This window comes from Phasianus colchicus, chromosome 1, assembly GCF_987193195.1.
Source record: "Phasianus colchicus chromosome 1, bPhaCol1.hap1.1, whole genome shotgun sequence".
Lineage (NCBI taxonomy): Eukaryota > Metazoa > Chordata > Aves > Galliformes > Phasianidae > Phasianus > Phasianus colchicus.
Window position 1 is genome coordinate 50,388,909 of NC_143436.1, and position 21,763 is coordinate 50,410,671.

General features: G+C 44.8%; 1 protein-coding gene across 11 annotated transcripts in view; it reads right to left on the reverse strand.

The window, feature by feature from the left end:
* The window catches only part of ZC3H7B (zinc finger CCCH-type containing 7B), a 47,010-nt gene that overhangs the window by 16,387 nt on the left and 8,860 nt on the right, over window positions 1–21,763 (reverse strand). For 4 of the 11 annotated variants that reach the window (XM_031600246.2, XM_090141745.1, XM_090141780.1 and 1 more), the window contains exons 5-17: window positions 21,198–21,356; window positions 18,368–18,448; window positions 16,823–16,882; window positions 14,860–14,902; window positions 10,706–10,965; window positions 9,485–9,833; window positions 8,421–8,533; window positions 7,438–7,600; window positions 7,176–7,337; window positions 6,150–6,355; window positions 4,994–5,094; window positions 4,121–4,302; window positions 309–394 (exon numbers count right to left, since the gene is read on the reverse strand). In XM_031600246.2, the coding sequence (XP_031456106.1) occupies window positions 309–394; window positions 4,121–4,302; window positions 4,994–5,094; window positions 6,150–6,355; window positions 7,176–7,337; window positions 7,438–7,600; window positions 8,421–8,533; window positions 9,485–9,833; window positions 10,706–10,965; window positions 14,860–14,902; window positions 16,823–16,882; window positions 18,368–18,448; window positions 21,198–21,356 (1,965 nt within the window). The remainder of the gene's footprint in view (window positions 1–308; window positions 395–4,120; window positions 4,303–4,993; window positions 5,095–6,149; window positions 6,356–7,175; window positions 7,338–7,437; window positions 7,601–8,420; window positions 8,534–9,484; window positions 9,834–10,705; window positions 10,966–14,859; window positions 14,903–16,822; window positions 16,883–18,367; window positions 18,449–21,197; window positions 21,357–21,763) is intronic. The other 7 variants (XM_090141794.1, XM_090141763.1, XM_090141788.1 and 4 more) reach the window with 7 other exon arrangements.

Here is a 21,763-nt window from a genome sequence, read left to right on the forward strand (position 1 = left end):
GGACCCCCAAAGTCTCTCAGTTTCACTAGCAAGATGTTGCAAGAAGCACCATTCTCTGTGTGCTGCCCTCTCTGTTCTGAGGGCTTTTCTCCACCACTGAACTGAGCACATACAATGTTGATAAACAAGGTGCAAAGATCATCACAAGCACTGCAAAACAGAAAGCTCACAGCTGTCCTCCTCCTCTATGGCCAGCCTGGTTTGCTGGGACCTGTTAGGCACAAGGCATAATAGTGGGAGGAAAAGTGAGAAAAAGTGCTCGAACAGTTAGGAGCAAAACCAGGCTGCAAGCCTGAGATGCACCTTACCATGCTGTTGGTTGGTTTGCTGGCATGTGCCTCCATCTGTTGCCAGTACTTCTTAGATTCCTGCACAATATCTTCATGGGTCATTCCTGGGAACAAGAAGGAGGAGACAGGACTGAGCTACTCCACTTTGGCCAACAGAAGAGAGGGAGGGAGAGCTGGCAGGACTTCCAGCACTGGGGTTTAGGAATCCCCTGTGTGGCTAACAGCTCCCAGCAGTCCCACCAGGAACGCCAGCAGGTAGGTCGTGAGGGAATCCAACACCACCATAGAACTTGTTCAAAAAACAAGGTAGGGAAGGATCTCTCTCCAGCACTCTCACTCCAACCACAGAAATGGGAAGAGTTTGGTCTTCTGAGCATATTCAGATCTGGCATTCTTCTCAGACTGTGTACAAAAAACCTTGATGCTGCCTCCAATATGCTGATTCTTGACTAGGGATCAAGACCTTGACCAACACCAAATCAAAAGATCTACTCAAGGCTCTAAAGATGACATTTTGTTACTGTTGATCTGTATTGTTTTTGTATCTGTTTTTGTATCTGTTGATACTGTTGTTACTGTATTCTGGAGTTTTTGCCATTAGCTTGGAAGATCACAGAATCACAGATATCCCACTGTTGGAGACATCTAGAAACTTCAATCTCCCCCTGTTTGAGAATCTAGAATCTTCAAGCTCCCAGAAGTCTCACCTAATCCCTGCTAGGATTAATTAGCCTGCTACACACTTCAAGTTGAGTGTTCATCAATCAATAAGTGAAGGAAAAAGCTGAATTTCAACAGTCCAGCCAAAGTAGAAAGGAAAGATCAAAAGTGCAAAACCAACAAAGAAACAGCTGCTTTTCTGTAACCAGCAAGAAAAGATCTGCAAGGTTTCAGGAATCAGAAATGCATCAGCCAAGGAGAAGAAGGGTTAGTCAGACTTTATCTAAGGAATTAGTTCCTGGCCAACTCAAGGGTGAAGTAACAGCCTCTGTCAGCACCAACCTGATTAGACTGGTGCCACAATTCTCAGAGAACTAAATATCAAAAGAAAAGTATGGAAGAATAGGAGCTGGCTGGTCAGTGTGAGAACTGGCTCCACTAGAGATAAGCCATGTTATTTAAGTGCTGTAAAGACCTGAAACATCTGTCAAAACAAACTGAAGAAGTATCTTACAAGTGCTAGTTGAGTGCAACAAGTGGGATGCTGATGATGGCCTTGGTGTAGTACTCCCAGCCCAGAGGGCTTACAAAATTGCTTGTTTTGCTTTTACCAACAGCTTCTATTATCAAAGTTTGGTGCTCTGCAGACATGCTACATGGACATGATCTCTGATTTGGGAGTCAGCATGTTCCAGAAGATAAGAACCAGCAAACACAAGTTTTCATCTCAGCTTAGGTTGTGTGCAACTTGGGTAAGCCACAGTACACCGGACTTCAGTTTCCCCATCTGTGATTTCAGCTATCCAAATCCTTGCCAGACAGTAATACTGCTGTTTATACAGGGTTTGGGCAGGATTAAGGGACTTTCTCCAGGAAGTTTTGCTGAGGCCTCCAGAATGGCATCTGCTGCCTAGCTGGTACTCCCAGATCAGAGCTGTTGTACATTTTTTCCTTGTTAGCCGTTAATCCCAAAAGACACAATGTAGAGTTAGTAAAACTGCAACTCTCTCTCATGTCTAAGTAGTCCAGAGCTGGACACAGCCCTGATCTACACTTTGGGGGTAAAAACTACAAAATTGGGAAAACCACAGTGAAGAATTAATTCACTGCACTGGATCTGGCAGAGAAATGGCCAAAGCAACCTCCATCATCTCCATTCTTCACTCCTGCACTGTGATCCTTCGCATGAAGAAACAGCAGGACAAAGACATATAGCTCCTGTCAGAAGACTGAATTTCAAATGAAGTCCTTAGCAAGTGACTGCCTTCTCCCACTCCCAGAAATCTGAACTAACTGAACAATATGGTCTAGAAATGTAGTGGTTGGAAAACACTCCCAGATATGAAAGAATGTTTTCCAATACAAAGCATTAACTATCCCAAAGAGAAAGTCTGGGAAGCAAAAGGTGATCAGTAATGCTGATTACTTTTAACACTTCAGCATCTTCTGCAACATCACTAGTGAACACAAAGGCTCTTATTTCCAATGACAGAAGAAGATAGCAAGGTATGTCTGTGAATAGCCACACTGTAGAAAGAAGCAGTCCTGCCCACCCACATTTTCAAATCATGGGAACCTTCACTCTGTAAGTGCCATCCATTATCCCCATGAGCAAAGCCACATGTTCTGTAAAAGCTCAAATGGCTGTGAAATGCAACAGCCCACTGGTTTCAAATGCAAGCTGCTATGAACAATGGATGCTCCCTTCCTATTTTTCCAGAGCACTGGTGCCTAAATCAAGCTCTCTGCTTCAAGGCTAAGGCCTTCTCAGAGAATGGTGACAACCACCTTTCATCTGTTGCCTTAACAAGGATTGTACTTAAGAGAGGCAATAATCTACCATTCTAGAACAGGCTCATATCCGCTTCTCTGCAGAAAAAGATTATGGCTGTCCCGTTGTTGGAAAAAATAAGAACAAGCACAAGACCACCTCTGCAGCTAAACTCTTAGCTTGCTTTTATCTCCTCAGCTTCTCTTTTGAAAGTGGCTCCTTCGAGAAAAGGAGGCAAGAGGCAAAAATCAATCCATTTCTTCTACAGGTAGAAGAGGAAGGAAGAAGGAAAGAGGGAGCAAAGAGACTTCTAAAAATAAAATAAATATGAGGTGAGGTAAAGAGCAGGATGCTTGAATACTAGAGCACTCAGAGTACTACATGCAGTATCATGAGCATTTAGTGGAGTAATCCTGCATATGATTCACAAACAACACATTGTCTTAGAAACTAGTGTTGAAACTCTTTTTTTCCTGTGGCCATGAGTAAGTGAAGACAGCTGGGCAAAATGCAGATGGCATTTGCCACAGTATGCTGCTTGTTCTTCACTGTCCTTCATGAGCCAAGTCAAGGCTAAGGACTGCATGCGCAATAGTGACAGAGAGTTGAACAGTAAACTGAGTTAGTTGCCTCCAACTACATCAAAGAATGGTAAAGAAAATTTAAAACATGTTTCCTCTCTAAAGCATTCCCATTACCAGGCTGGATTCTGCACTAAACAAGACCCTGTGGCAAAAAAACAGCCAGGCAACTTTGTGGGCGGACTAACATCTACTCAGTTAACAGGAGAGCAGCAAGAAAAACCCTCCAGCATTGTCAGGGAGGAGTGAAAATGCCAGATGTGGCAGTGTAATTGTGTGAGTGATCTGAACATAATTCCTGTAGTAGCCTCTTCAGAGGTACATCATCAAAGCCTTTCTGGGAAACACCAAGAATCTTATCATTTCACACCGTTGGTTAATTTGTTCAGAGAAATTAGAGATGCACAGTCTGCCCGTTGTAACTGCTTTGTCACCTGTGCATACTGCTATTCTCGCTGTGCCAGATGTTTATTCCAAATCCCAACTGCTATTTAGGATCTTCTGCAGGATTTATGCATCAAAATACCTTTGAAGATTCAATTCTACCTAACAATCATTTCAACTTATACAGCTGGTCCCAAAGGAAAAGCCCCCCCAGTCTGCAGTTTACAGTATCTCCTGTAAAGGGACAAGGGCCAAATAATCTCACAGAACACCTTGGCACTATTTTCTGTGTCTCTTGAGAAGAGAGATTAAGCATAGGCACAAGTGAGCAACAGCACTTCCGCATCACATCCTTCCCCTTTTAACTGGCTCCAGCACATGCTAGGAGAAACTAAGGTGTACACATCTCCAGTCCTGCACCAAGCCACACTCACCTGAATACTGCTGCAGCAGCCAGACCTTGAGCTCAATGAAACTATGAGCAAAGTGGCAGCTATCCTCACGCAGGCAGCCGTAGCGCACCTCGTGCCGGCACACATCAAACTGAAAGTGTTCCTGGAACTGTCGGATCTTGGAGTATTTCAGGGATGTGGAACGTACAATGTGGACCAGACACCTACAGCCAGGCCAGAGAAATGTGAGTCATCAGAGCACCAATTCTCCTCCCACTCCTCCTTACATCTGGTTTTCGTACATTTGACTGAACAGGGAAAGGACACAGAAGATCAGCTCTAGGAGATGCGAACTCTAGGAAAACACCTGAGAAACCAAGTTGCTGCCCTCTCAGTCAATCTCAACTCTAGGTAGATAAGTGCAACCTCTCAGCCCATGGTTGATGAGTTCAAGTTCAGAAATCAGATCCACTTCAAAAACATGCAGCAAATATACAAACTCCTCTGGCTCAGCAAAGTTCCTCAGGTTGCCGGGAGCCAGAAGGGGTTGTATTACTGAGTACTTGACATGCTTCTTATACTTGTTTTCCTAAACATTCATTATCAGCCAGTCAGAGGCAGGATCCTGAGCTAAAGGATCTTTGGCTTGACCTTTATGTAAAGGCCAAACTCAAAGACAAATTAAGTCAATGGAAAACTCAGGTTGACTTCCAAAGGGCTTTGCTCTTGCCTCAAATCCCTTAGCATCAGCAGCTAACATGGAGGGAGAAGCATATAGCACTACTGACCATACTTTGAGCTGGCCTACGATTGGAACCCATTGGGAACAAAGAAAGAAAGAGACCAGGGGGTTGGCATTAAATCGGTTGGACATCTGAGAGATTGCTCCCATCAGTGCAACACACGTTCACTCACTTGTTGTCATGGAAACTGTGTTTGGCAGAGAGGTTGGAGCAGACAGATGGCGTGTCCTTGGTCCCTTTGCTGATAATCCGGGGTTTGCTGTCAAAGCAAATCTGAGAAGAGAAGAATTAGCACGCTGCGAAAACCTTATAGAGAAGTAAACCAGAGCCACTTGGAAGGGGAAGAAGAACCAGAGCCAGCCTATTCTAATGTTCTAACTTTGTACAAGCCTGGTGAAAACTTCATGGTAGGGCATTAGAATAAAGTAAGCAAACTTTTGGAAAAGCTTCAGGACAACATTTTTGGCTTATTTTCCACAGTATTTTCCACTGTGGTTGGAAACATTTTGGTCAGAGCCACATATTCTTTTCCAGTTGGACAACAGAGCAAGAACAAGGAGGAAATGAGGAGAAATAGAAGGGGAAAAAAACACACAACAGTTACAGCTAAGAACATGTTTCTTTACATATTACAATGACTACTCAGGGAACTCTATGCTGCACTGTGTCAAAAGGGTAAGAGCTAATTTCTAACTGACCAAGGCAGTTGCTCAATACAGACATCAACTCTTTGAAAGGGTAGATAACAGCAGGACAAAGGTAAATGGTTTTAAGTTGAGGGAGGGAAGATTTAAGTTGGATGTCAGGGGGAAGTTCTTTACTATGAGAGTGGTGAGGTGCTGGAACAGTCTGTCTAGAGAGGCTGTGTGGATGCCCCATCCATGCCTGGAGGTGTTCAAGGCCAGATTGGATGGGACCCTGGGCAACCTGGTCTAGTATGAAATGGGGAGGTTGGTGGCCTTGCCTGTGGCAGGGGGGCTGGAGATTCATGATCCTTGAGGTCCCTTCCAACCCAGGCCATTTTGTGACTCTGTGACATAAAGTGGAAAGCTGCTGTACTGTGGGATTCTCATTTTTAAAACAGATGGATACAAATTACGCTTCAAAATAACACCTAAAGACAGAGGAAGAGGAAAGTAGTCCCATGTGGCTGTGTGTATTTCAGGCAGCTTGATGGGTGAGGAAAACTTTCTCACCCTCCTCCTACACAGCTGCATCCATTGCTCACTGCCCTTCTGGGTACAGGGCACTGGCTGGGACTTATCAATGATTCCGATCCACACAGAGAAGAAGCTGAAAGGGCCCACTTTCCCCCACCAGCTCTGTACCTCACAGAGGAAGGTGAAGATGCCTTGATGTTCCTTCAGGAGCTTGGCAATGGTAAGGTTGCTCTGCTTGATCCCACCTAGTGGGTCAAAGAGGAGGTCACGGTTGAGAGTCCCCTTCCTCTCCTCCGTCCACACGTCGATCTCTTCCTGGTGGTACGCGAAGGTGCAGTTATCCCCGTACTTACAGTCCTGCTTGTTAAGCATATCTACAAAGCAACAAACAGCACACACCACCACACAGGGAGGGCGGCCCAGTCAGAAACTAAGCTCTCTTTTGTCTCCTCCCACTGCCCACACCTCACAAGGAGCTGAAAGCAAGAAAACACAGAGTTAAAGAAAAAGAAAAGACATCTCCCTCCAAGTTTGCTTACACCAAGGCATTCAGAAAAGTTAATGCAAACTTCTAAGTAGTGACAATCTCAAGAAGATCTCAAGAAGATCACAATCTGTTGTGGAAACCGGAGACCTGCTATAATGCTATGCTTGGTCAAGGACAGACTGAAATTTAACTGACCCCTTTTAAAGCCAAACTGGATGAAGTTCTCCTAGCAGCCCAGCACTGAGGAGCTCCACTATCTTGGAGCTCTCTCCCCACCTCATTAGGTGCTTTCCAATGACACTGCCTCAGGGACAAATCCAGTCACATTAAATGAGACCCAGTGGATGGGTTAGAGTAAAGGAGCTTTCTCCTAGGTCGAGCCATTGACCTGCCATGTGGCTGCTACGTAGATTCCCAGCAAAGCCTGCATTAACAGGGCAGTTCCAAGCCCTTAGCTGTGCACAGCACCACACTATGCCTTTGCAACTCTTTTCCTGCTCCATCACTTTCTTCACTGCCCATTCTCCACAGCATGGGAGTTCATCTTCTTTGACAGCACTGGGCCTTACGGGCTGTGGGCTACTGATGGGACAGGAAGACCCCAGGGACAGCAGGCAAGACCAATAGAAAGTCCTTTCCCAGACCCCCTGGCCCACACCTTACAACCCCTTTCCAGCCACCAACATCTCTATCCCCCCCCAGATCACCTTTGCACAGGTAATATGATCCTACAAAGTTGGTTTTGGTTGGGCGAGGACGGATCCTCTTCCAAGTCTTGTCTTCTGAGTTCTTCAGCCGGCCCAGCAGGATGTCTCGCTTGCATTTGTGCTCCAAGCCTTCTCGATAGGTGTAATCACCAGCCTTGGGCCCTGCAGCAGAGAAGAACTCCATCAGCCTCCCTCTGTCAGCCAGGAGAGAGGTAAAGCTTTATCATGGGCAATGCTGTGAGTGACAGAGGAAACACATCACCTGTTTTAGGGTAGCAGATGTGACAGGCTTGTTTGAAGACATGGGTGGATGCCAGAGGGTTCTTCACCAGCAAGGCTGTGTTGGGTATTACTGGTTCTGGCTGGGACAGCAGGTGCTCGGTGACTTTGGGCACAGCTGGGTGACTCACTCCACCAAGGCTGACCTGTACAAAACCATACATACTTCTCTTCTCAGCTTTGCAGCCATACGGCTAAGAGAACTCTGCAACCTCACACCTCACTCCCATCTCTAAAAAAACTTCCTCATCTTCCTCATCAAAACATTCAATGCTGAAATGACATTTCCTGAAAAGCTGCACGTAACTTTTTCAAAAATAACAAAGCGCGATATGATCACCTCAAGATCTCTTTCTCTCTTGGTAAGGGGCACCAGTTTTCTACCATGAGACAGAACAGAATGTCCACTCACTCATTCTCATTCCATCCATTACAACCAACTCTCAAATCAACCCCACCACTACCTGGAAAAAAAGAAAAGAACCACTTATCAGTGAGTCTTTGGGAATTAATCTGAGGACAAAGATTTTGTTCTACAGCTATGTAACAGGCACAGCAAGTGAACAGGAATCTAAGAAGAACAATTTGTGTTCCAAACTTGCTAACCATCGACATCCTTTTCCCACAGGACTGGAGACATGGGATAGGAACAGAGCAACCTGGAAAAGCTGACTGACAGGGGAAAAAGAGGAATAAAGAACTACACTAGTCTTAAGAAAGCCTGGATTACTCTGATCCACAGTTAAGAGGCTGCAAGATACATTAGCACACTGGCCTCCCTGATCCCCTGTTGATCCTACAACCTAGGTCACACCATGTTTACTTTGGCAATGTGCAGAACTGTGGATAAAAACGAAGGCAGAACAAATGTCTTCCTCCTGACTCCTGTCACAAGGTGGGAGGAAATGCTCATTGGGGCAGGTTAAAAAGAGGGGCCCAAATTACCTACTTCACCCAAGTCACTACTACCTTGGCTCCAGAGCACCTTGGGACATCAGCATGGGGGAGCGGCTCACTCACCACGGGGGATGGTTTTTGGTTGCCAGGTGGATGTCGCAGTTCCTGAGGGCTGGTTTCTTCTGGGACAAAGAAGGGAGAAAAAACAAAAACATTTCACTTTCAGAGGTAGTTCTGCTCACAGAAAGACAAACACATGCCAGCAAAATTACTTTGTTTTGTTCATAACATTTTATACCCAAATCCCCCATGTAAGTCTTGGAAAAGCTCCAGGAAAGGCCTTTGTGTCCCCAAAACTATACTGAACTCAACTCTGTGCCACTGAGCTCTGACACTTTTAAAGTGGCAGCTCTGAGGCAGTCCAATCCTTAGGTAAAGCAGTGTGTTGAAGTGCTGACTGGCCAATCTCTGTTCTTCAGAAAATATTTTTTGCTAACCAAAATATAGCAATACAGCAGACAGCCTAACCAAGAAGAAGCCTGTCATCCCTCATGGGATAGGTGGAAACTTGCTTTTTGCCCACTGATCTCCACAGTTTGGCTCCTTAAGATGTGAGAGTCCAGTACTTGAGGCAACAGGATGCTTACTGTTCTGAATCCAGAGATGGAAGGACCCACCTTGGCCCTTACCATTTAGTCTAGTGCAAAAAGGTCCTATCTCATTTAAAACAGTCACCAGGATTTTGCTCATTTGGCCCCAAATGTCCAACAGTCACGAGGGAAGGTGGAGGAAAAACTTTATAGTCAAGTAAATTGTGCCAAGGGAGGTATCCAGAATACCAAGCCATAATTAGACCTCACTCCATTAAACATCCTGTGTTCCTTTCTCCTCTGAGACTTCATAGCATGCACATACTAGTTATCTGGGATTACACACCTACAGCCCTCCTTACGACTCCTGAGCTAGACATACCCAGCTGCTCTGCTCAAAACAATTCCCTGCCCTCTTCAACATTTGTATTCCCTTTCTGAAGCACTGGCACAGACAGCTAAAGAACAGGCCTCAGCACTGAAGGAAACAGTTGTGGCAAGCACAGGTAAAGAAGAACAAAACCCTGTCAGCCCCACACGTACCGATGGCAAAGGAGTCCAAGGCATCCAGCGACCCTCTGCTTGTCCCAAAGGAATCCAGGGCATCGAGACGTGAGTCTGTGTAGGGGAGCAGGTCCAGGGAATCCAGGGAATCTAAGGTGGAGCCACCACTTCCCCCGGGCGGGGGCTCAAAGGCATCCAAGACAGAGGAGGAGGAAAGCTGTTTGGTGGGATCCATCACCAGGCCAAAGGAGGCAGGTGGCAGCGGGGTGGAGACAGGGATGCTAGCTGTCACAACTGGGGGAAGCAGCGGAGTTCCCCCTGGAAACACAGGGATCAGCTGGGGCATCTCTGTTGGCAGGTTGGTGGGAATGGTGCCCTGGACCAAAGACTTTGGAGATTGAGAAGGAAGAGGATAAGCAGCGTATTAGAAACAAGAAGGGAGTGACTGAACAAAGACAGAGCCAACAGACTCCCACCCAAGCATGTGCTGCATTATCTGAAGCAGAAGGACACCCAGCAGCTCCATCCACCTGCAGACCTCCCACAGATCTGCCCACCTGTCTGCAACACACAGAGTCTGACTGAGGTTCCTGAGGAGGTTCTGGGGCACCAGAGCTCATCAGCCCACAAGGCAGAGCCCTGCACTGGGCATCTGCACGAGTTCAGGTTGAGACACAGCATAGCTGAATACACACAGCACCAAGGTTGGGGTAATGACCATTACTCTTGGCGCCTCTCAGCAGAGCTTTTTGCCTCAAGTTCCTTCCTGCCTGAATGTGGTTATATTGTTTCCAGATCAAAGCTGATTCACATAACATCTGCACTACTGGCAACTAAAATCCAACATAAGCATCAAATGCGATTGTTTCTAAACATGGAGACCTGTGCAAAGAGCTCTGGCTGAATGCAGCCAGCACATCACTGTGTAAAATACATCCACTGCACCTGCTTCAGCTCACTTATGTCTACCCTCAGGCCTGCTTCAAATCCACAGACACCAGAGGCCAGGGAGAAGATGGTGGCTGGAGGAGGCCACTGAGGGTCAGCTCTATGAAGCTGCACACAGCAAAGCAGGCTTAGAGACAAGCTTTTTAGGTACTCACAAGCCAGTTATAGAAATAAGCAAAAGAATGAATGAGTTTTGCTAGAGGAAGAGCTAGGAGGAAGGAGTGACAGAAAGAGAAGCAGTACACATAACTGCAGGCTCTAAGGATCTATTTGGATCAAGCAGCAAGGGAATTATGCAATGTCCACTCTTACTAGAGGGTACGGTGAACCCTCAGCGAGGGAATCCAGGAGGGAGTCCAGTTCTTCCCCAATTATGTCCCCATCTGTGAAGTCCTCCACACTGTCAGGCACTGGCAGAGACACAGACTCTGGAGATGGGAGCAGGCTGGCAGCAGGGAGCGAGGTAGGCAGGCCCTTTGCATCTGAATCCGAGTGCAAAAGGGACAGCCCCTCGCTCACAGGGATGGAAGTGGCCACAGGAGCTGGCAGGCACTGCAGGTCCATGGAGCAGTCTGCGATGGAGAAGAAACAGAGACAGTCAGTCACCAGGAGGATGCAAGCAGAGCACAGTCTGGCAAAACCAATACATCAAATCACAAACACCGAGTATGTCCTGTTTTCAGAGAGGAGGGACTCTCATCTGCTTTTACTCTTTGATATTTGCTCTCAGTCTCCAATGACTCACTGATTGCTGAAATATGCCCTACAGGCCAGTGCACAGACTGGCTGTCAGGGTGTGTCAAGCAGTAATCAGAACAGCATAAAGCTGCTGGTTGACCAGCTACTGAATTTGCTGTCCAAGACAGAAGGCCAAAGGCACATAATCTGATTCCTGTAGAACCCATCACCTGGTGTTTCCGTTTATGTTCCTCACTAAGGCACTTGGCAGAGACCGCTGCCTTCTCTGCTCCTTGGAACTCTGACACCCCAGCTGAAGGCTTGCTTATTCACACAAACTCTCTAAACCCTCAGGCATCCTGGATGGCAAAAGATAAAATCACAGGGTCCTGCTGGGACAAGCTAGAGATCAAAAGCTCACGTCACATTGTGATAAAAATGTGTGCCTTAAAGTCCTATCAGACTCACTCAGCTGTCTTTACCCAAGAAAATTCCCTGCTCTTGTATGCTTCCTGATGTCTGCAGGTGGGAGGATGCTCCCTATACTCTCTCCAACACTCAGCACCAAACATCCCCTTAAAAACTTGTGTGAATAAGGGTTGGGGCAGGAGAGAGGCAGGGATTTTTCCTAAGGTTTCCTTACTGCTCTGCTACACTACTGAAAAGGTAATGTGTTCCCATCATGCAAAATAAACCTCTGTTAAGTGAAGTTAAGGTTACAAGCGCATGTTCTTTACAGAAGAGCATTATATTCTCCAGAATAAATAAATAAATAAATAAAAATTAAAGGTTAAAAAAAAATGTTCAAATGTTAGAAATTCAGGAAATGAAGTATTACATTTGCAGCTCTCAAACCAAGCACCCAAACTACCTTAATTCTGCCCCTGTGCAGATGTCCTGGAATAAAAGAAAAGAAATCAGAAAAAGGTGCTGCCACCTCCATCCATACAGCAGTGGCTGCACTGTACCTATGGTGGACTAAAGCTATAAGCAAGGGAAAGTTCGGAGGGAGCAACAACAGCTTTCATTAGAAGGACTGATAAGGAAGGAAAAAAACTTGACAAGTTTCTGAAGTGCAAATCTTGATCCTACAAGATCCCACCCCTGCCCGCTGCTACCTTTCCTCCAGGAGTTGTGAGCAGGAGGACAGCAGCTAAGGTTGCTGTACAAAGCACCAGAAGCCAAGCAATGACAAAGGAATGGCTGGGGGGGGAATAGCAAGATACTGGTCCCTCTCCACAAAACTCATTCATGCAATTGAAGGAGAGCACATGTACTTGATGGGCTCCAACACACTTTTTCAGCATTGCAGCTAGACTCAGCCACCACAGGCAGTAGAGTGGTTCAAAGGAAGGCTGTAAATGCCCTTGGTTACACAGGAAAAGCTGTTCCTCAGATCAGGCCTGGCTCCAACCCCATGTTTCCTTTGCGAAGGATTCTCTCAGCTCAGTTCCCTTTGGTGCAGACCCTCCAGCCATGCTTGGGAGCCAGCCATTCAGCTTCCCTTTGGTGCTGGCCTCATTGCTGGTAGTGCAGCCAGATTTCCCTCAGCACAAAGGGACAGCTTGTCCCTTCCCATTTTTCAGATGTTTTAATCTGGAGTACTGTCAAGATCCCTGTGAAGGCCAACAAGAAGTTCAGGACATGCCGCAGGGGCCAGGGACACGTGCAGGGGGGAGTAAAAGGGTTCACAATGATACAGCCTCAAGGGATTTACAAGTTCAGACCTTCTCCAAGGAATGAATGAGGCCCTCTGGTTCTCAGTCAGACTGGGAAGCAGAGAGATGCCCTCATATGCCCTAACAGACCCCAAACTCTGAAAAACTGAACATATGATCAAAAGGCAGAGAAAGATAAGGAATGTCCCACAGACTGGTATGGGTTAACAAGAAGAAGAGCAAGGAACTACCTTCAAGCAGAAAAAATGTCTGCTCCTCTCTCTCTGATACCTAAACCCTCTCCTCCTTCTGGCTCCTCGCTCCCATTCCACTCCATCCTATCTCTTCCCCTACCTCTCCTTTCCCCATTACACTCCCATCCACTGAGTTTCCTCACCAATCACCATGCCCATATCTACTCTCTGCTAAAAAGCTCATGCACCCCCTGTACCCATTTTAACATTTGCCCAAACTTTAAAAAACAAAAACCATAAGCTTTCCTTGATGAACAGATCACACATACACCCCTGCCCTCCTGTGCCACTGCTCCAACACTACTAAGCCACATGTATTATTATGAGTTCATTGAGGGTCTTGTCCATTCCTTTCCCTGAGCTTCTACCAAAACTAGCAGAATATGTTCCCCACTTGGGAGCTTCTCTGGACATTGCCTGTCCCAGAGAGGTGAACAGATTTCTTTTAAGAGCCCTGTTTCTCACTCTACATCCCAAAAAGCAGTTGCTCCTCCATGCATCAGTTGGCCAAAGGCAATACTCAGCCATATCTGAGCCATGACAAATGCAGGACAGGGCTGAGTTAATCAGTTGACTTCAAGAATGGAGGGGCTATCACGAGTTTGCATCTCAAAAAAAAAAAAACACCCCCCCCAAAAAAAAACAAAAAAACAAAAAAAACAGAACAATAGAAAACCCCAGAATAACATCAACAAAACCCCAACAGTCTTGTGGGTTTCGCTTGGGGCACCTGGCACCCACAGCTCTCCTAACAGCATGCCAATCTCAGGGCAACGGAGAACACATCATTTCAGTTTTGAAAAGATCTAGCAGAAAATGTTCTCTCTGCCTGAGCTGCAGGAAAGCTGGCATGCTGCTCCTGCACCAAGCCCTGACGAGACAAAGAGCCTCCTGGATGCAGCCACTCTTCACTCTGCAGTAAGAGCCCAGCTCATCTCAGCACAGCAAATAACTGAAAAACTCTCCTTGTTTTGAGGAACTGGGTCTCATGCCTGCACGCAGCATTCTGTTACTGAACCAGAATTCAAGAGGGAACTAACATGTTTTCCAAAATAGACACCAGAGCACCCTGATTATGAAATTAGTGTCTTTCTATAAAAAGAGCGATAGCTATCTGCAGTGTTAAGCCTGCACACTTAGTGCTGCAGCTACTTTTCAAAGGAACAGAGACTGACACACTCAGAGGCAAGATTAAAATGCTCCAGCACACAACAAAGGGCAAAGCACGCAGCCAGCCTTCCTACAGGGGAAGAGTTAAGGTCACTTGATTCTCAGCATGAGAAAAGCAACCCTGTGGCCCTCACTCTGCTCCTCCTCTATGCAGCACAAGGCTCTCCCTGGATCCTTCCCAACCCCCTTGTTTTGAACTCCTCCATCTCTGTGTCCTGAAGGACCACATGTGCTCGGAGCACAGACAGTTGCCTACAATCTTAACTTTATCTAGACTGTTTTGTCTGGGAGTAACAGAAGAATCTCAGAAGCTGTGCCAAGCTCAATGTTAAGAAAGCAGAACTGGAGGAAGCTGTGTACATCAGCACACCCTTCTAATTCCTGGAGATGTCCCTTGCTGGGCCTGGACAAGAAGCACAAGAAGCTTTTCTGTAGGAGGTACCAATAGGCATATAACGGCTCAGCCTCTTTTGCCCTTCATAACAGTGCCTCAGTAACTGACTGCAAATATGGAAGATATGAAGGGAAACTAGTTAAGGTAACAGTCCCATATGCTTCTGCTTCCCATCATCTTTTCTTCCTCCTAGGTATCAAAGTCAGGAGCACACAGAGACACACAAATGCAGACCACAAACCTCTCAGGCCTGCCAGCCTGGTCAGGTACCACACTGACACCACAAAAATCAGAGAAGAGAAATATCTTTACCTGTTTCGATATCATCAATCGACCCCAAACCATTGGAAGTGGTCTGCAGAGGGCAAAGGAAAGAACAGAGAAATTATCACGAGAAATTAATCTTTGAAAAATATATTCTCAATTCACAGAGGAGACCTTTTACTACTCCTAACACATCAGGCTCTTTATTTTCCTTTATTGCCTCCTTTAGTGCAAGAACAGTAAAACCACAAAACTTTAAGAGTCCGCTCATCCAAAACCTATGCACTTTCACCTCTAGCAGTGGACAAGTCTTGCTGCTGCAAAGGAATACCAACTCTGCATAATGCCCAACCACGTGAGCAAATCTGTATATAGAATTGTTTTTTTTCCTCTGTGGGTGAGAAAGAATACTGCGTTCCAAGTCCCAGGACAAACCAGTCAGTCAGCCCTGTGCAGAGAGATCTGATTAGCCTGGTCTGACACAATGTTCCTTCTCTTAGTTCACTTTGCTATCTAATAACCACAAACTTTTACAGCAAACTCAAAACAGGAAAAGGTTTCCACGAAGACTGCTGACACAAAGCTTCAGGCAAGGAATAAAATAAGCCCCATATTTTACAGTAACATAAACAGATGCAAGTATGCGTGCTTTCAGTTTAAACTTACAAAGGTACAAGTAAAGCATTGCTTTCTAGATACTGCAGCTACTGCCATAGTTTACACAACTTCTGGCCTTTGCAGTATTCCAATTTCTTCAAGATTTACAAATGAAAAACTAGGCACAACTATACAAGAAAACTGACTTGCTCTCCTAGAAAGATAGTGAAGGCAAGTCTCTGCACATTGGCAAGTAAACTAGTTCTTTAGTATCCCTCCTTGTCAAACAAAATGTCAGTTATGGTTATATTTTGCTTGCTTTAAGGAGTAATGTGAAGTACCAGACAGCCTGTAAAAACATCAAGGCTTTTGTTAGCCAGTGGTGGAACAAAGAATTCAGCAATTTCTTATATTTTGGTTCAATATTTGTGCAGAGCTCTGCTCAAGGATCTCCCAGGTCAAAGGACAATACAAAGAATACACAAACTGTGTATGCACCTTGCTCAGTTCTGGATAACAAAATTACACTGCTTGATTTGACCTCCTGTCTTTCCTCAGCATCTGCATTTCCTGATTTTTACTTAGTGTAGTCCTAACTATGTAAAAACCTGAAAACTGGAACTTACTTAAAATACAAAAGAAGACAACCATTCACAATAACCAAGAAAAATAACCATCGTCACTGATCTGTTGACAGTAAAAATGCTTTCACTAGAAATATTCTCAAAGAAATAAATTTCCTTAACAATATTCCTTATAACGTTGTCCTGGTTTTGGCTGGGACAGTGGTAATTTCCTTCTTAGTAGATTGCTACAGTGTTGTGTTTTAGATTTAGGATGAGAATAATGCTGATAGCACACCGGTTTCACTGGTTGCCAAGCAGTGCTTGCACTAATCAAAGACTTTTCAGCTTCTTGTACTGCCCCACCAGTAAGAAGCAGCTGGCATGGGACAGAACCAGGAGAGGACACAAACTGGCCAAAGGGATATCCCATACCATGTGGTATCATGCTGACCAGTGAAACCAGGAGGAGGTGACACGAGGGACTGCAGCTGCTTCGGGACAGGCTGAGCATCACTCAGTGGTGAGTAATTGCATCATGCAACACTTGCTTTTTATATTCTTTGATCACTATTATTATTATTTTCCCTTCCTTTTTCTATTATATTGTCTGTCTCAGTCCATGAGTTTTACCCTTTTTTCCAGTTCTCCTCCTGATCCTACTGGTAGAAGGAGTGAGAGAAGAGCTGCGGATGCTTAGCTGCCAGTGGAGTTAAACCATGACAAAGGGGAATACACTAATTAGTACATTTAAATTCTAAAAGACAGCTATCAATGCATATGTAAATAAAGCTCAGAAACATTCCAGTAGCAATCCATCAACATTAATAACTAGAGGATGCCAACTGTACCTGATTTGACAAATTGATGGACGTGCCGTTACTGAGTAGAGAGAATGTTTCCAATTCCTGCTGCAAGAAGAGAGATGTCTTAGAACAGAGACAGCCCACAAACACTTGTAAAACAGGTAAAGCTGGGGTATGATACAGTTTTTCTTTCAGGCACTGTCTAGAAATAAAAGCTACCCCAAAAGCATAACTCTGTGACACAAAGGTAGTTTTATGAATGCTGGCAGGACCACATATTTATTATGGACACCTCAGTGTCACCTCACTGTTTACTAAACACCTAACATACAATGCATGATCAGGAAACTAACATTATTCCTAAAAACCAAACTTTTTTTCCTTTTCATTAAAACATTACTGCTCTGGGAAGGCTTTACAGCACTGGAATGAAAGTTGTAAGTCAACACAAAACATAGCAAGGTGTTATCAAAATACCAATCCCTACACATCAAGCAATAAAAGCATTTTGTCTTTTACAGTCTTTGTTTTTTCAACACATCAGCATAGTTTAAGCCCATCAGAGTTCAGTAATGTGACAGCAGCAAAAATATGGCTGGGCCAATGAACACAATGAGCAGCTAAAAAAAGTATTTTCCAAGTAAATCTTCTTTTTCTTTGAGACAGAATCATTTCAGAGTGCTGAGAGTTGCTACAGTATTGAGGGGTTGTGGGTGGATCAATCACATGAGTTTTGTCATTGAGTGGAACATGACATCAGAGCCACACTTTTCCCAAAAGCTCTCTGCAGACTGAATGCCCAGGAACCACGTCACCAACTACTGTAAAGGTCCCCTGAAGGTGTCCAACACACTGCTGTGCAGGGGGCTGCGGGATATTGGGCAGAGCTGGCTCAGGGAAGCACACTAACAGTCATCCTGTGAACATTCAGTGACACAAGCTAGCGCTGCTTACTCCTGAAAATACACCCCATGATTTTACATTACACCAAAGCAGATTTATCTGAGAGGGCCAGCAGTGGCCTAACGCCCTCTAGCTCCACCCCAGAGTATACATTTCTATACCTGCACTGTACTAAAGCACTTTCTTTAAAAGCCAGGTAACAGATCCAGCCACTGGGATCCATTAACTGGACCAACAGCTTAATTTTTGGTGCCTTCTTTCCTAGCATCTGACCAGATGTGTATCAGCCACGTTCCTGTTACTCCTATTACAGGGGAAAAACCTGTAAAAAAAAATGATGCAAAACCCCCTTTGGGATCAGGCCACATGTCTTTCTCTTCATGTAGGTTCAGGCTCCTACTACATTCTCCTACAGCACCAGTCTGACCTTGCTGGAGATGCAGGGAACATCCTGGAAAAGACCCAGAGCAGCAGTGGGGCCAGAAATGGACAAAGGCAAAAGTGAATCAAAGAGGCAGGATAAGGAGGGGAGCCAGTGGCCTGCTGGGAGGATTGCAGGGTAATATACCTGTGTATGTAGCTGCAAAGCAGCACCTACCACTTTTGCAGAAGTAAATCTGAAAGAGTCAAAGGATAGCCTCTAGGAAAAAAAGAAAAGAAAGAAAAGAAACAAGAAAATAGTCATACCTGAGGCCTTTTATATGCTTTTCGAACCCTCAGTCCCAGCTTCTGTGCAAGCTCCTGTCCCAGCTGCGTGACACTCTCATCCTGGGGACAAAAGCATTAGAAGGACACTTTCAGCTTTGTGTCTTTGTGGCAGACAAAACAAACAGGAATGCAGCTGTCCGCACAGCCGTGCCAAAAAGCCTCACTTGTAGATAGCAGCACAGCAACCCTAGCAAAGGCCATGCAGACCAGAATGTTCCTGTCATTCCTGCTGAAGTACTGAGGTTGCTCCATTCTTTCCAGTTCTGCCTGGACTAACCTGCCACAAACCTCTTCACTTATTTTTATCATCAGTAACTCTTTCCTTGTGCTTTCCTCCCTTTTCCCGCTGGCAAAAATACTGGCATACTTAAACAGTTTCTTCAAAGAAAAACAACATGCTCGCCCAATCTATTGCAATATCATTTCTGAATGCTACCATGTCTCCCTCATCTATAACCCTGAAGCTTGCTCTTTTCTCTCTGCTTACCACATAACTCTGATCTTCCCAATTTCCTTCTCTCTGCAGGTTCATTTTTTTTCTCCTTCAGCCCCTCAGTAGCCTGTGGATCTTCCATCCCCCAGCATCATGAACTTTTCTCCTCAATTTGAAATGCCACCTTTTGACTGATCTTCTTTCCCCACATTCTCAACACTGGTTTGGTCTGAAGTCAGTGAAGAAAAAATCCAATCTACCCATGTCGTCTTCTCTCTCCATCTTATATCTCTTCAGGATGTACCTTCCTTTCCTGAAATTGTCCCCATACTCTCCAGAGATCTCTTCCTGGTCAGTTCTTATGGTTGCCTCCCCCTACTCCATCCCTTCCAACTCCCAGATCTGTCTGACATAACCATCACTCTGTCTTTATTAATATTTTACCCCAATCATGTTTTCAATGCTCTTTGCCTCTGGTTCTTCTGCCTTTCTAAACAGTCTTGCAGGTGTCTTCTGACACCTGCCATTTTCCTGCTCCCTGTGGAAAACTCCCAGAAAGAAAAGACCTCCTGCACCTTATCTTTTCATTGATCTTACAACAATACCTACCAGGCTCATCCTATACAATTCCACATGCCATCACGTCCCTAAGATGTCCTCTCTGATGCTTGGACAAGATCAAAAATATTTTTCTCTAGGCTGCTTTCACTTCCCAACAGCATGAGTTAATTTTTAATAAGCAGGCCTGAGGTTTGGGACTGGGAGCTTACTCAATCTTTGTCATTCTGAGTATTTTTCTTTATCCTTCCTTTTCCTCAGCCACCCTCAGGTGCTTACTGCCTCCCACCTAAGCAAGGGGATGCTCAATAAGGGCATGCAAAATGCTCTCTTCCAACATCCTAAAAAAAACACCCTTTGTGCCATCCTAAAAGCAGACCACAGAGAAGCACCAGTCTCACCATGCTGGGAACCTCTGCAAGCTATCAGCACTGAATATCTGCACCTGGGTTACGCTAACTCTGCTAGACAGTGAGTCAAATGAGTGGCACTCCTTCATCACTGTAAGTTTTAATATACAATCTGCTTCTCAGCTGTTACAGCAACACAAGCTGGAACCACCTCACTGCTGCAGAGGCCCAGCAACTGGTGTAGTTGAAACAGAACTGAGATGATGGATAGTTTGATTTGACTTTGATGCGGAGAAGGCTTATGATTCCTGTTAATCAGATAATAAGGCAATGGCATATTTTAATTTACAAGACAGAATTGTTCAGAGCCAGGAATGCAGATGTCTTGATAATGAATTTGTAAAGTTGAGCTATCCTGACCCAAAAAAGTTAGATAAAATGTCTGTAGACCACCATGATCTTTAACATTTCAGCCACATATTAAAATGGCTGAACTACATTGTGAGATACAGCCACATACAGTTTTACATGAACAGATGTATTAGGCAGTTTTGTTTATAAAAGGATTTAAGAAATAGGTCTTTACAACTCCCCTAACACAATACTTTCAGTGTGTTTTGGTCACCTTGTTCTGCCAATTCAAGTAAACTGAATACAAAAGAGGCAACACTGCTAACATAGCTTTGCTTTATAAAATTGCTTCTGCAATTCTAATAGGAAAAAAAAAATAACTTCTGCTGAAGTAGTTGCCTTTTTTTTTCTAACAGCATTACTTTGATGGATCAGAACTAAATTTAGCAAAGATGACCACTCACTGGGATGTAATCAGAATTTGCTTACTTGGTCAATATCTGGCCTAAAAGAAAGCACAATAAAAGCATTGTTAAGAAAATACCCAGGGCCTAGTATATGCGAATAGTCCCCTCTGACGTAAAAAAATTTACACACCTGTGAACACAACTAATCATCAAGGACCCCTTCACATATCCCTCAGAAACAAAAACACTTTATCAGCTTGCCTTAGCAATTATTAACTAAAACATCAGACATTTTTATCTAAAACAGGAAAAACATGTATGTTTCCCTACAGGGCTCCAGTTTGCATTTGTGCCATGCTCACAGTCACTCTCATTAGGCATATAAAGAGGGCTAATTAAAACACCTTCATGGCCTTAGCTCACCTTCTGTTAGGGGAACTTTTTGCTCTTTGTGAATAGGCCAGCAAACCTTCTACCATTAGCCAGTGTCTCTGGCTCGTACTGTGTGCAGATGGTGACTTGGACTGAAGAAACACAAGCATTCAAAGATCGTCTCTGAGTTGAGAGAGAGAGAAGATTCCTGGACATAAGCATGTCACCAAGTATAGCCAACTTTCCTTCCTCCTCAGGCCTCATGCTAAATATTAAGTGATGGAAGAGCAACGTGGTGAGCCCCAGAAATCAAGATAAGCTGTATGTCAAAAACTTACATGGGGGAGGGACAGCAGACAACGGCTATTACAATCATACGCCTCTTTGTGTCTTCCAAGTTCATTTAAAGAGCGGGCTTTGCGGAAGAGCGCTCGGATGTTCTCCTTGTCAAGACCTAAAGCTTTTTCACTGTCTTCCAGAGCCTTCTCGTACAACCCCTGAGTGGAAGAAACCAACAAAAGTCAGCACAGCAGACAAGCCCTTCTCTGTGTGAATCCATGTGTTGTATCCCTCAGCAGAAATATAAAAGCATGGAAAAGACAGTTGGAAATGCACTCATTGCATTTTTTTAATTCTGGTGAAACACAGAACACTTTAAAGTTAGTGAACAGCACGGTTTGGGCTGCCTGAACAACCTTATATTGCTTCCCCTTCTACCGTGGACATGTTACATTTGACAGTCTTTAATTATGTGACTGCCTGTTAACTTTTCTCATAGGACTCAGCCTCGTTATGAACAGGATGGACCTGCTTTGGGGTTGTGCCATAAAGAAAGACTGTTGCATTCCTGAAGAAAATGGAAGAACACAGCTTTTTAGAGCCTGATTATTTCAGAATCATTTTC